The 13,685-nt window shown below is 37.6% G+C and overlaps 1 protein-coding gene across 1 annotated transcript; it reads right to left on the bottom strand.

Moving 5' to 3' along the window:
* On the bottom strand, nucleotides 1-2,467 carry XTH32 (xyloglucan endotransglucosylase/hydrolase 32). Its single transcript, XM_010244942.2, has 4 exons — nucleotides 2,159-2,467; nucleotides 1,945-2,045; nucleotides 1,529-1,746; nucleotides 1-790 (listed from the first exon to the last, which is right to left on the bottom strand). The coding sequence occupies exons 1-4, from the start codon at nucleotides 2,352-2,354 to the stop codon at nucleotides 424-426; spliced, it is 882 nt and encodes a 293-aa protein (XP_010243244.1). The 5' UTR covers nucleotides 2,355-2,467; the 3' UTR covers nucleotides 1-423.
* Nucleotides 2,468-13,685: the final 11,218 nt, after the last annotated feature.

The raw sequence follows: 13,685 nt of genomic DNA, 5'->3' as shown, positions 1-13,685 counted from the left end.
TAAAATAATAATAATATGAGACTTATTTAATTTAGAAAATGACAAGCAAATACATTCACTCAACCCCATCTCTTTAATGGCATCACCCCTTCTCCCTTATTCTCTCGTACTCTCTTTCTCTTTTCTCTCTCCACAGTAACACACGACGATGAATTCTATCTAATGTACAACAACAGAAAGAACAAACAATAACAAAAAGTTTGAAATCTTGGAGACTTGGACGCTCAGCTACCCTTACATCCATCCAAGGTTGGCAAATGGGACCCATCTCAAGACACCCCAAGAACTTAGACTAAAGAGAAGTAGTAAAAATTGAGTGACTTGTTGTGTATGTGTGTGGTCTGTCTCTGTGTTGGCAGAGACTGGACAAGTAGTGCTGCAGCTGGGAAGTTGATCGGTTGATGATGAAATGATGAATCAAAATCAAAGATAACACTCAGGTGTGAGAGAGTGTTCTCTCTTTGGGTCCTTGCAGTAGTCATACACCAGGTGGTACCTCTGGACCCATCTCATAGCCCAGTACTGTCGACGGCTCAGGCCACCGGAGGGGTAGGGCGAGGCCGAGACTGGGCGGCACCGGGCCGGGGCGTAGGCGGAGCAACCGCTGGCTTTGAAATTGGTGTACCAACCGACGAAGGGTTGGTAGTGATAATCTGCCTTGTATTTCCCATCCTCCGTGGCCCACGACGAGGCGTCCCATATGGACCCATACAGCCACATTGGTCTCAATGGGAACGTTGCATCGCTCTTCCTCGGGTACCTTCTGATGGGCACATCGTCCACAAAGAATCTGAACAACCCACACAATCATCAATCGACACAAGTACTGATTAGCCACCTACCCAACCCACCATTATTTTATTTTCTGGGTCTGTGCAGATCGGAGAAATGCTGCTGCCTGCTGGGTGGTTGCTAACCCTACAATCAACTAGTGGCTGTAAAAGTTACTACTTGCTCTTACATCAAACACATGGTGGACCATCTTCAGTTTTACCTGTTGAGCAGGTGGAAACCTGGGAGCTTTATCGTTTTGTGTGCCCTTCCCAAATTCCAATCCCCACCTGCCCAACGGGTAACCTAGGGTTGCCTGCCACGTGTCTTGCATTGGATGGTGGACATTTTGTTTCTCTTTTTCTTTTTCAGTGCCAGCAGACAAACTGATATATTATTATTTTTTAATAAATCAAACAAGAGATGTAATGTACCTTAATTTTTTTCTATGAAAAGATCATTCATTTATTTTCCTCTGTTATTTTACCCCTTAAAGGTCCCAACTCCCAAACACAGAAATTTCAAGAAAATAAGAATTGACTGAGAGGTCTATACTTTATGCTTTATAGTTTATACTTCAATAATTAGTCTCTGCTCTTAATTGGTGTAAGAGTCCTTGTCATGGTGATTATTAACTGTGTTTTGCAGACGAATTAAACCAAACCCAAAGCTGCAGTAAATCTATGCTCTGTTCACACCAGGTTCCACTAGTCAGTACTACTCAATGGATGCAGATAGTGAGTGGGGTGCTACTTACATGATGTCTTTGGGGCTCCACAGTATGGCATAATGATGAAAATCTTGGGTTGGATCAAACCATAGATGAAACTTCATCTCTCTTCCTATAATCCTCCCATCTCCACTCCCTCTAATGTAGACATTAGTCTGCAATGTGTAAGGCTTCCCAAACGTCGTTCCCAGGAATTCTATGTCGACTTCGTCATGGAAGCCGGGATGGGCTTCGTTGTTTGATAGCTGCCATTCCCAGATTCACCAGCAGAAAGGGATTAGCTACAGATAGTATACATGTACATTTAGTTCTATGCGTGTGGGTGGTTTTTCTGTGTCTGTGTCAGGAAGAGAGAAACAGAAAGAGAGTAAAGTTGGTAAACAGTAAAAGAATGATCGCAGATGGCGCATTAATCTCTGTAGCTGTAGTATTCCAGTTCTTACATAGAAAGATGTTATGACTCCTGCAGTGTAACCAGGTTGGAGCTTGATGGAGGCACCGAAATAACCTGATCGAAATGGACGAACTGACTTGAACCCGCTTCCTGTTTCCGGGCATCAAGCAAGAAAAAAAAAGGAAGAAATCTCAGAAACCCAGTAAGAAATGTCAATAGCTAACTCAGAAAAAGCTGGATAATGAACAGAGAAACCAAGTGACCTGAGCTACTATCAAGCCAAATTGTCAATGTGTTCTGGTCTATTCTCATGTGCTGAGGACCCCAGAGGTTTCGAAAGCCATCATAAAAGCGCATAGTCCTGAATCTATGACTTGGGTAGTAGCCAGGTGAAGGTGGCCACTGAGCATTGATTGAGGGAACCATGAGGATGAGGAGAAGAGAGAGAAGTAGCTCCATGAAGAAGAAAGCCAGATGGGGAGAAACTATTGAGAAATAAGCTTAAATGAAGAGAGTAGTGAGAGAGAGAGAGAGAGAGAGAGAGAGAGAGAGAGAGACCAAAAGCAAAGCTGTACATGAAAAAGTAGAGCAGTACAGTCGGTATAAATAAGGAGATTACAGGACCCACCATTCAATGGAGGTGATAAGGGGGTCGATAGGGAGTCATGCATGAAGACAAAATCAAACGGGCAAATTACTGATAATAAAAACAGAGTGAAAAAGAAATCTGGGTCTCCATCTCTCTCTCTCTCTCCAAATTCATTGACAAAGTAATAAGTACTTGGGCTAGTTTGCTTTTTTATCTCAAATCCTCCAGCACAGTGAATTTTCTTCCTCTTTATTACAGAACTTTGTTAAGACACGGTTGCTTGGCTGGGAGGAAAAGAAGAGGAGACACAGAGAGGTGGATGAGTGTCTCTTTAATGTGTTCTATGCGTTTCTGTGACTCCACAGTGAGTTGGACTCTCTTGGTGCTCAAGTAGATCTCACGGGTGCACCACCATGGAGGCATGAACACAGAAAGGAAAAGGTGGGTGTGCCTTTAATGTAAGTGTTGCATGTGTGTTTTCTGTGACTACACAGGAAATTGGACTTTCTGCTGAAATTGACCTTATCAGACCACCTTTGCATTTCTGTCTGAACCATTAATGCCACAGTACTGGTTACCCATCAGGGTTTTGCCATATCGCACCTTCATGTTTGGTAAAACAGAAATCGGTGAACTGACAGATATATTGCGTTTGCCGCTGGTCGCATATGGGTCAGATTCCGATGATGATCGGTATCATAACTGCAATGGAGTCATCTGCAATTCAGCACTGTAATGTGTATCAATGGTGTCTGAAACTTCAGATGCATTAGTAGTTGGGTTGTGTCTGTGATACAGTAAAATATAGCCTGTTTTGTTTGATAACTTGTCTCTTGCAGAGCTCATGAAGATTGGTTTTGTTTTTGCTTTTTTCTTTTGATGAGAAATTAACGTTACTCGGTAAGTCATTACTTTATCAATTGTAAATTGCAATTGAATTGACTTACCATCCATTAATCAAACCCATTTTCAACGTTACTCGGTAAGTCATTACTTTATCAATTGTAAATTGCAATTGAATTGACTTACCATCCATTAATCAAACCCATTTTCCTCTAACTGCCTGAGGATTAAACAAATAAATGAAGTGTTGATCCGTTGGATGGATTCTGCTGAAACCCAACAGTTTTGGATCAAATCACATTATTATTGACTAGTCTGAATATGTTAGGTCAACCAGATTTTAATCATATACAGTCGACCCTCTTAAACATATCATTCAAACAAGGAGATAGCCACCAATGTTGAAGAATCTTTTGAAGAACTAATTTGATCCATACTATTCATAACTACTAACACCTAATATCTCTAATTAATAATTCACTGATGCCCTACAATCTTATTTATTTATAATTAGAATAGGTTTGTATATACTAACAAATTAATATCATCTAAAATATAGAATATCAATCATCTAGAGAACCCATGCTCTTCCTAGATATCAATTGGTATCTATCTATCCATACCCCCCAAACCACAGACACAGTTCACCAAAAACTGAAAAAAAAAAACCATAGACAGAATGCTTAGAAGGGGGTTAACTAATTAACCCAATAGCTCTGTTGATTCGTAGTTTATGTATCCCACAATTTTCATTTAACAGAGACTCAGCACATCACAAACAAAAAGAGATTATAATCACGTATAGATTTTCAAATTGTGAATCTGTGGGGCTGAGGAAACTCTACTACCAGAACCAATAGCTGCATTTGTGGTACAGGTTCTTGTAAACAGTATCCACTGTTCAGATGGGTCCCCTATGCAAAATCTAAGCTGATTGGTTGACAAAAGCCCGTATGTTGTCCTAGAAAAAACAAATAGTGAAAGCCCACAAAATAGTACATTGATGATAAAGTATGAATTTTCCAGAATGGGTGGTTTTTGTTCCTAAGAGTAAACAGAATTCAACCCCTTAGGTTCTTCTGAAAAATAGCAATGAGGATCATCAAAATCACTGGTTCTTTCCCTCTAGGCTGTGGGCCCCCTATAAGGCTATATCTTGCATGATTGATTGATAAACAATCAGATCTACACTACACTCTCATTGATGATCTAATTAATGTATAGAACTATAGATGATGTACATTGATTTTCTTCTTTTTAGTTGATGCTACCCAACAACTTACCTGGAGTTTTGTCTCTTTTATCTCTTGCCTGGCAGAAGGAAATCCATTCTTCTTTACATATACAATCTTCTTCCTCTTTCTATGTCTCTAAAATCTTGACCCAATATTTGATCTAGCTCTTAACCACTAGATCTTCCATAACCTGGAATCAGATTATTTGTCCCTCTAACAGGGGGACAATACAAGGGTACACATAAACCCTAACTATCAGTGTAGGACTTCTTTTGATTGAGAAAACTCAGTGAAAGCTTTACTTAATTACTCTAAAAAATGAGTCTTTTACCTGCTCTGCTCTTCCCACTATAAGGTACAAGAGGATTCACCCATGTTTTGGTTGTAATAGGTTATCATACCGTACAAAGTGTCTCAACCACTGCCATTGAGTATATATATATATATATTGATTTTGTAGGCCATGACCACCCATGAGCCCATGATTCTGAATTCCATTGCTTTCTTCCTTTTTTCTTGTTTATTATCTTATTGATTTGGGCACTTCCCATTTTTGAAAAGGAGGCTCACCCCTAACCATGGCTCCATGAGTAGAACAAAAACAACCCCATTTACAAACAATGATTCATTTGTATTTTCACACTAGGGATTTGTCCTGTTAACCAAAAAATGGAACATGGCAAATGGGGTTGTTTTTGTATTTTCACCCATGACTCTGAATTCCATTGCTTTCTTCCCTTTTCTTGTTTATTATATTATTGATTTGGGCACTTCCCATTTTTAACAAGGGAGCTCACCCCTAACCATGACTCCATGAGTAGAACAAAAACAACCCCATTCACAAACAATGATTCATTTGTATTTTCACACTAGGGAATTGCCCTGTTAACCAAAAATGGACCCTGCCCAAATAAGTCCCTTTTCATCATCCAGTAGAGTTGTAGTTGAACAGAGAACTCTGCAACTGCTGCCCATTTGGAAACTCCTAGCAACCTTTGGAAAAGACATTCGTGCCACCAATAATTTGGGTGTTAGGGAATCCAAATTTGGCCATTTTAGAGAGAGAGAGGTTAGTGGTTTGTTTTCGTCCTCTTGAATCACTTTCCTGTGAAAACTAGATGCTAGGAACTTGTAAAGAGAGCCTCTTTTGTAGACCAAATTTGGACAGGATGGATTGTACTGTAGTGTCGGCTACTGCAGTATTGCCCATATGACGACAATTGATGATCTGAATGGGCCGGTTGGGCTGACAATTTAGGAAGCTCATATGACGTTTACGTGAGTAAAAAATTTTCAAAAAGTCCATTTAGGGATGGCCCATGTGGGCAACCACCCAAGTTATGTGCCACAGGATTCCTATTATTTGAAGCTCAATATTGAATGGATGAAACCCAAATTCGTATCCAATCGTTAGCCCATAAATTTTTTTTTTCTCTATTTTATTCTATCTTTTGATGTCAGAAGGATCTCTGAAAAGAGAGACGAGATACGGGCTGGTTCATGACGATCCTCCAAATCAGAAAAATCACAATTATGTATGGCAATAAGCTTTATCTTAATGACGTTTTCATTTAGAGCATATATTCCATAGTGGGTATTTTGCTATTAGTTATTATATATTTGAATTGCAAGAAGCCAAAAGCAATTACAAATTTGTAATTCAAATTTCAAAATTGGTATGCCATAAGGCCCAAACAAAGACTCTCAGAAGCAATTACAATTTTTTTAGCAAACGAAATGTGTGAAATTTCCAAATGTGTAATTTGTGTGATTTTTTTTTTTGTTTTTTTTTTTATATTACATAGTACACATTAGAGCAAGGTGCGTGTGAGGTCCATTGTCCTTTAACATGGAGAACCTACAGTTACGCGGCTTTGACCCCATGCCTCCATTTTGGGAGGGATACCAAGTGACCATCTCAGCTACTAGATCACCGACTTTGATATATCACCTTTTGAACATTTTTTCTTAGCAACCTATAGTCTTTGATATATCACCTTATGAGCTCTGTTTTGTTCAATACTTTTAATACGATGAATGAGATGTTCTGTTAATATAAAGTACAATAATGGTGTCTCCAAACATATATATATATATATATAGATATAAAGTACAATGATGTTGTCTCCAAACATATATATAATATATAGATATAGATAGATAGATAGATAGATAGATAGAAAGAGAGAGAAAGAAAGAAAAAGAGATTATAATTGATGTTTTTATTCTATCTATTCCCCAAAAATATCTACTGACCCTTTAATCCATACATATATCCATCTACATATGGGTTTTGGTTCTGCATTATATGCCCCGATTGTAATTAGGTTAGGATCAATTTTGATTGTTCTACACAAATCAATTATATTAGGTCATATGGATCTTATCGGGTCAAACCCGATAGTCTTAATTAATAATTGGGTCAGTTTTGGGTCTATCATTGGTTTATGGTTGGGCCTGTCCTGACCTAAATCAGACCTGACCCGTTCACAACGGTACCCCAAAGTCTCTACTAATATCTACTGACCCTCTAACGATCTAACCCATACTATTGAGGTACCAAACAGGATAAACATACAGATTTTGATATATATATATATATATATATATATATATATATATATATATATATATATATATTCAAGTAGTAAAGTCGCCTTCATCCTTTGTGTCAAATTTACAAACATTGCTTTCACTCCTAATCAAAATAATTCATTTTGTAACAGCACTCAGATACCCTTTCATTTCTACAATATTTTGAGTTATTGACCCTTTACACACTAAGCGTCAGACATGGCGGCTTTTGCTTTATCAGCTGCAATGTTTTAAAAAATGATTTGGAATTGGAATTGTTTTGGCCATTGGTTTTTGGACCAACGATTTGATTGTCCGGTTTGAATAGATGACTCGTTTTAACAAAAATTAAAATAAAAAATGATCAAAACCGTTGAACAGGTCAACGGTTTGACTACCTAAATCAATGGATCGTTGATCGATTTAATAGTTTTTAGCTAAGGACTGGATTTGGAGTAAAACGGAACTAATTACCTGAACGATTTTCAGGCCAAATAATCCAACCGTCCTGATCAACAGCAATTCGAAAACCATGATCAACTGGTTTAGATTTAGACAAAACACAATAAAATGTAACTTTATTAAAGCTTTTGCCAAAACCAAGGTTCAAAATACTGTATATATATCGGCCCATAAGGCTCAATATCAAAATTTTGAACCTTGGCCAAAACTATTAATTTAACTTATGAGCTAATAGAGCTCATTGGGATTAAGGGCACTGAGAGAAAAGAGTAACAGTTCCATACTCTTGGACGGTGAGCAAATCAGAAATAAGGGTGGCTTTTTTGTCCAGTAGAGTCGGACAAGAGCTGCAGCTTCCGTGTATTCATGCAACGCCAACCATGCAAGGCTGGTGTTAGTTAAAATGCAATAAAATTAGGAGACATGTTCCCTTGTTTCTGCCGCGTTCCTGAATCAAGGAAGCTGCAGGGCTTCACTGCTGCAGCTGCTTGCTTGGCAAAAGCCGTGTCATAGACAAAACCAACCACAGACACGTCTTTGATTAGCTAAGGTCTAAGGAAAACTACAGTTATGAGTTATTAATTTCCTCTCTAGGATAATAACCATAGAGAGTTGGTTTGATGATAAATAGAACTAAAGCCCCATTTGCTACAGCTTTTGCATTTGGGGCGAGTTGTGTTAATTGAGCTGCTTTGATTGAATACCTAGCATTCAGAACACCCATGTTGGCTTCTGGGTTTTCACCAAACACAACTTTAGAGACCCAACTCGAAGAAGTCGCAACCCAACCCGAAAGCCCTCCCAAATGTAAATTGAATCTCTCAACTTGACTTACAAAAAAAATCAGGAGAAATGGCAGGCAAAGGGAAAAAAGAAGAAAAGGAATACAGGAAAGAAACTAGCTATGTAGGGAAGATGCTTAATTGATCAGTGGAATCTTGTCAGTTTGTATTATTTTTGTCTTGAACAGTCCTTGGATTCTCTGTAGTCCATACATAGGCCTTGACATATCAAAGCTTTGAATTGATTGAATAAGAAATTTGACATTAACCCATGAAAGGAAGCAAGGATGAGAAGAGAGAATCCAATTTCTCCCCTCTTTCTTCTGTACTTTTGGGCTTCAAAATCATAAATCCTGAAGCGTATCCAAACACAACCTTAGGTATGAGTCAACTACTATCTCTGGACACCTAATTCCTTTTCAATGCATAATGCTACCGCAGCTACCCTACCGACACCGAGCCTCAACCTTAGAACTTCAAGGGCTTTTCCAGTTCTAGATTTCATACAATTTGTGACATGCATTCCTCCTGTTTATAGAAAAAGCAAAGAAAGGAATAGACAGGAGGACTTGATGTTGGAATGTGAGGACTATATCTGCCTGAGCAGAAGCTGATGTAAAATGACCTTGTCAACTCTTTAACCTCTGGATAAGCTTTTGCTTTTAAGCTTTAGGCTGAGAAATAAAAATGAGCCAAAAAGTGTTTTTTTTTTTGGTAAATGCCAAAAAAGTGTTTTGAATGTTTGATAAGAGTTCATTTCAAAGACATGACAATTTAAAGCGAAAACACTTTTAAGCCCTAAAATATAGAATCTAAAATTGGTGATTTGTGCTTTTGGGCTTAAAAAGCACATATTATGAAATTTATCCAAACACAATTCTAATGTTATTCAATCTATACCCTCAAATTATAAGCCACCTACAAGATATACATGCACACAAACACACAGACAAATATACCTAAATTTTGATCGTTTTCCATGATTGTTTGATTTCATTATCAAAATTTTAGCTTTAGCAATTGATTCTATGACCAGCCTAATTGATAGGTGTTCTTTTCGGATATTGATCATACAAGAAAGTGGCTTTATGTAGCCACGTGGCAGAATATTAATGGGCTGAAAGGTACCATACGAGGAGAGGTGATATGTGGAACTGATGAAAACCTTTGGAAGAACCTTGGCACATTTTAAGCCCGTTGCTTGGGCCGATGCCTAATTTCCAGATCCAAAATGGGCTATTATACTAGATAAAATGGACTCATGAGAGCCCATGTCTTATGTGTAAGCCTTGTCCTATGTGGGATGAATCAGGCCGGAGCTTACATATAAGCCCATATACCACATGCTAAGGCCCAACTCGTGATCACCCCTAATAAGGACCATTTGCCAGACAGGCAGAGAAGTCATGATGGCTATGTCCTCAATCAGGGCCAAGAACTTTTTGCTAGGCAGACAATGGGGCCATAATAGATGTACCAAACAAGAAATGGCAATGATGGTGATAATTACTTGGTTGCTTTAATGATAAGCGTTATTTGATTTTTTTTTAAGTTTTAATACTTAAGGTTTATGATTAATTAATTAAACCAGTTTAACCTGATTCATGAATAATTCAACCTTAAAGCCACCAAGGTTTAAACATATCGCATTGTATCATAAATATTGTATTAGAACCAAAGTTCATCAAAATGTGAAATAATGAGAATTAGGTAGAAGACATGCCTGTTTCTCAATTATCAAGCTGAAAACACAAAATATATATAGACCAATTGATATGTACAATAGCATTTGGGAGCCACCCTTTGGGGCTTAGAAAGGTTGGACAGTTTGATTGCTCTAGGATCCATGGTCTTAGTTGTGGAACTTAGTTATATGTTTCATCATCATCATCATCTAAGCCTTGTCTCAATTATATGGGGTTGACTTATATGCTTTATTCTCGGTTGTAAAAGAATTGAAAATTTTAAAAAAATTAGCCTCATAAAATGTGACATGGCAAGATATATAAAACTATTTTGTAGGGAGGTATAAACAATAATCTATACATTTTTGCCATTGACGAAAGATTGGACTGGAATTCAAGCTTATGAGACATGTAGGGTCAAAGATGAGAGAAACATTTACATCAAAAAATATGGAGAGTCGACCGTTTCTTTTTGTCAGTCCATTTTGCTCTTTAGTGTGTGGGCAAGATAAGCGATGTATGATTCTACGATTGTCTAGCGATTTCGTGCGCTTGACAAATTACTCACCATGTTGATGTGAAGTACTCAATATGGCATTCGATGAATTCTTGATATTCTTCTTAATTATAATAGAAATATCAAATCAACATTCTTCTTTAACATAAATTATTCAAGTGGCTAAGAATTATGAAACATTGGGAAAATCCAAGAAAAATAAGCAGAACATTATAGTTGTAGGTGATGGACCCCAAACATTTGGAGTAGAGTATATATACCACTTCATGGAGAGCCAAAATGCCAAAATGAGTAGGGAAATGACAGGTTGTGATACTGTCCAATTGACAAACTGAACAAAATACCTTCTCTTTATTAGAACAGAATGATTGGCTGCTGTTGGAGAAACCAGGGTTGCACTAGTTGTGGTGTTGAATGAATGACCAAGGCCTTAGTGCCATGTGTTCGATCGATCGATGAAATCAAACACTTTTCTCTCTCTCTCTCTAAGTCCTTTGAGAAGTAACTTTCTTCTGCATCAGCATAGAAACTATCAGATGAAATTCAAAATAGACATCATTATCAAAAGACAAAACTAAATTCACTTCATTGATAATGGAATTCAAAGCATTCCATGTGCCCGCCCTCTTAGTAATCATTACAAGATGCCCAAAGAGTCACTTGGAATTGTTTGCCACGTGTCTAAAATGTTAGGGTGTTAGAGTGATAGAAAAGAGAATATTTTGGCTGTCCACAGGCTCTCTCCTTGTCACTCGTAAGTCCACAAGCCTTGCATCTAGAACCATCATTGTCATATATATATAGTCCATGTGAACTAACATGCCACAGAAAGAGAGAGAGAGAGAAACAGCCATTTTTTCTGGCATAACTTCATTTGTTTGTTTAAGTTTTACTTTGTTTTGTTTGTTTGCATGCAGATCAAAGTAAACTAAAACCTGAAGTAAAAGGAAGCAAAAATAAACCAAAGTTTGTGATTTTCTCATCGACACTCCCATGCATTTGCACTGGTGCAAATAAATAACTCAAGGAAAGGGAGCCGAAAATTGTAATATGTTCAATCAGGGTAAAGTTGGCCAACTTCTTAATGGCTTTCCATCATAATGATGTTACTCTTTTACCTATAAAAGTTGGTGGAGTTTTCTTAGGTGAGGCATTACAATCAAAGAGTAGCTGGAAATTCCACCAACTTTTATAGGCATTACAATCAAAGGTGCAAAGGCATTACAATGGTGGAATTTGACAGAATGGGCTTGTGTTGGGTTGGAGTTAAACATCATTATCTTCCTATGTCATGTATAAAAGCCCAAGCCTGTATATGTAACACCCAACCCATGTTTAACCTATCCAAATTACTTCTAGGTCTTAACAACATTGCAATATATGTGATCAGTAGAACCATCCATCCACAGGATAATTTTGGGGGTTGCATGCATAATCCAATCAAGGGAGCTTCATTATGGTCTACCCCATTTCCCCTTAGAAGAAAATTATTCTAGGATCAAGGCTATCAGGTATAAACATACCAAATATTCTTGAAAACTGAAGTTGTTTGTGAAGAATCAGATCTCATTGTAGCTGTATTTGAGCCTAATATGTTTTTTTTTTTTTTTGGTATTTGTACTAAATTTCCCAAAACCCTTTTTTTTCCCAAAGTTCTGGTTGCGGGATTTGATTCTGCGTCAACGCTGGAACAAACCAGCTAGCACACCAACGAGTCAGCCCTCGGTTGGTTAGCCTAATGTGTTTTTAGGTGGTAAAATTCAATTTATTTTGTCAAGGCTTTTAAGCTCATGAGATTTCAAAACTGGTGATTTCTTAGTTTCCCATTTGAAACCATCCATAATTATCATCATGTTCATATGAGCTTTGTACCAATCGAGCAAGCAGATCCAAGGTGAAAAAGCCTTTGGTCGATTGAACAATATAGGCAAAGAAAGTTGGCGACATTGTTCATTAAAAAAAATAAACTTGTATAGGATTGGCTACATGAATTTTGTTTAGTTTTATTTCCATTATTAAATTATGAGCCCCTAAACCATTTCTTACTACCTAAATAGGTATTTATTCTCTAACAAAAAAAACGTCTTTACTATAACTCTGCTAATGGGATTAGACTAAACAAAGAATGTTTATTCTCATTGGAATATGGATTTACTCCTTATAAAAATTGGTTCTCATAACACTTGCAGCCATGCATTGGGAATATCTCCGTACTTGTACGTTTTCATTAATGGGAAGATGTTCCTAATGCATGACTGCAAATGTTATGAGAACAAAATCTGGAATTTATGGTCCATTTGGTTCATAGTCGAAATTGGAATCGAAATTCTCCGGAATCGGAATCGGAATGGTCCATTCCCATAGTCTGTTTGGTTCAAACATGAATGGAAATGGGAATTAAAATCAGCAGGAATGAGATTTCATTCCCAAAGGAGAGGCAGAGAATAACCATTCCCTCAAATGAGAAAATGCCATTCCAGCAGGAATGAGAATGGATTCAAATTCCATCCAACCAAACAGTTGGAATCGGAATAGCCCATTCAAATTCCGATTCCAGACCCCTATTCCTACAAACCAAACGGACCTTTAGTGATATTAAACTAATACAATTGATCAGATTAATTATATATCAGTAAAGTTGAAATTGAACTCAACAAAGGACTAGAGCTTAACTAGTCATGTTCCTTTCCCTTATGTAACAGATTGATCTATAAAGCTCCCAACCCCCAAACTCTATGGGCTTAACTGAGATACCTCTGATTTAAATACAACGGAACTCAAGAAGAGTCCACGTGTACATTTGATATTTATTATATCATCCAGAAGTCAGATTCCTTTTTACCCTATTCTTGGTAGGATTATCAAATCCCATTTATTACAATAAATATACGCAATTAATGAAACTCAAGTGTCAGCCAACCTTCGCCTCACATTTTCTGGCATGGGCCTTAAAATTGGGCCCATCCCCAACTAACACTGTTCTCGTCTCCGGTACTCTCCTCCGGGCCTTGGATGGACATGGACTGGGTCTTAACTGCCCAATCAATGTGATAAGTCAATAATGGGTTATCCAGCACTCACTTATGACTTATCCATCATTTTC

This window comes from Nelumbo nucifera, chromosome 2 (genome assembly GCF_055504915.1).
Source record: "Nelumbo nucifera cultivar China Antique chromosome 2, China Antique-T2T, whole genome shotgun sequence".
Classification (NCBI taxonomy): Eukaryota; Viridiplantae; Streptophyta; class Magnoliopsida; order Proteales; family Nelumbonaceae; genus Nelumbo; species Nelumbo nucifera.
Note: the sequence above shows the minus strand (reverse complement) of the source record. Positions and strands in the feature narration are given on the sequence as shown.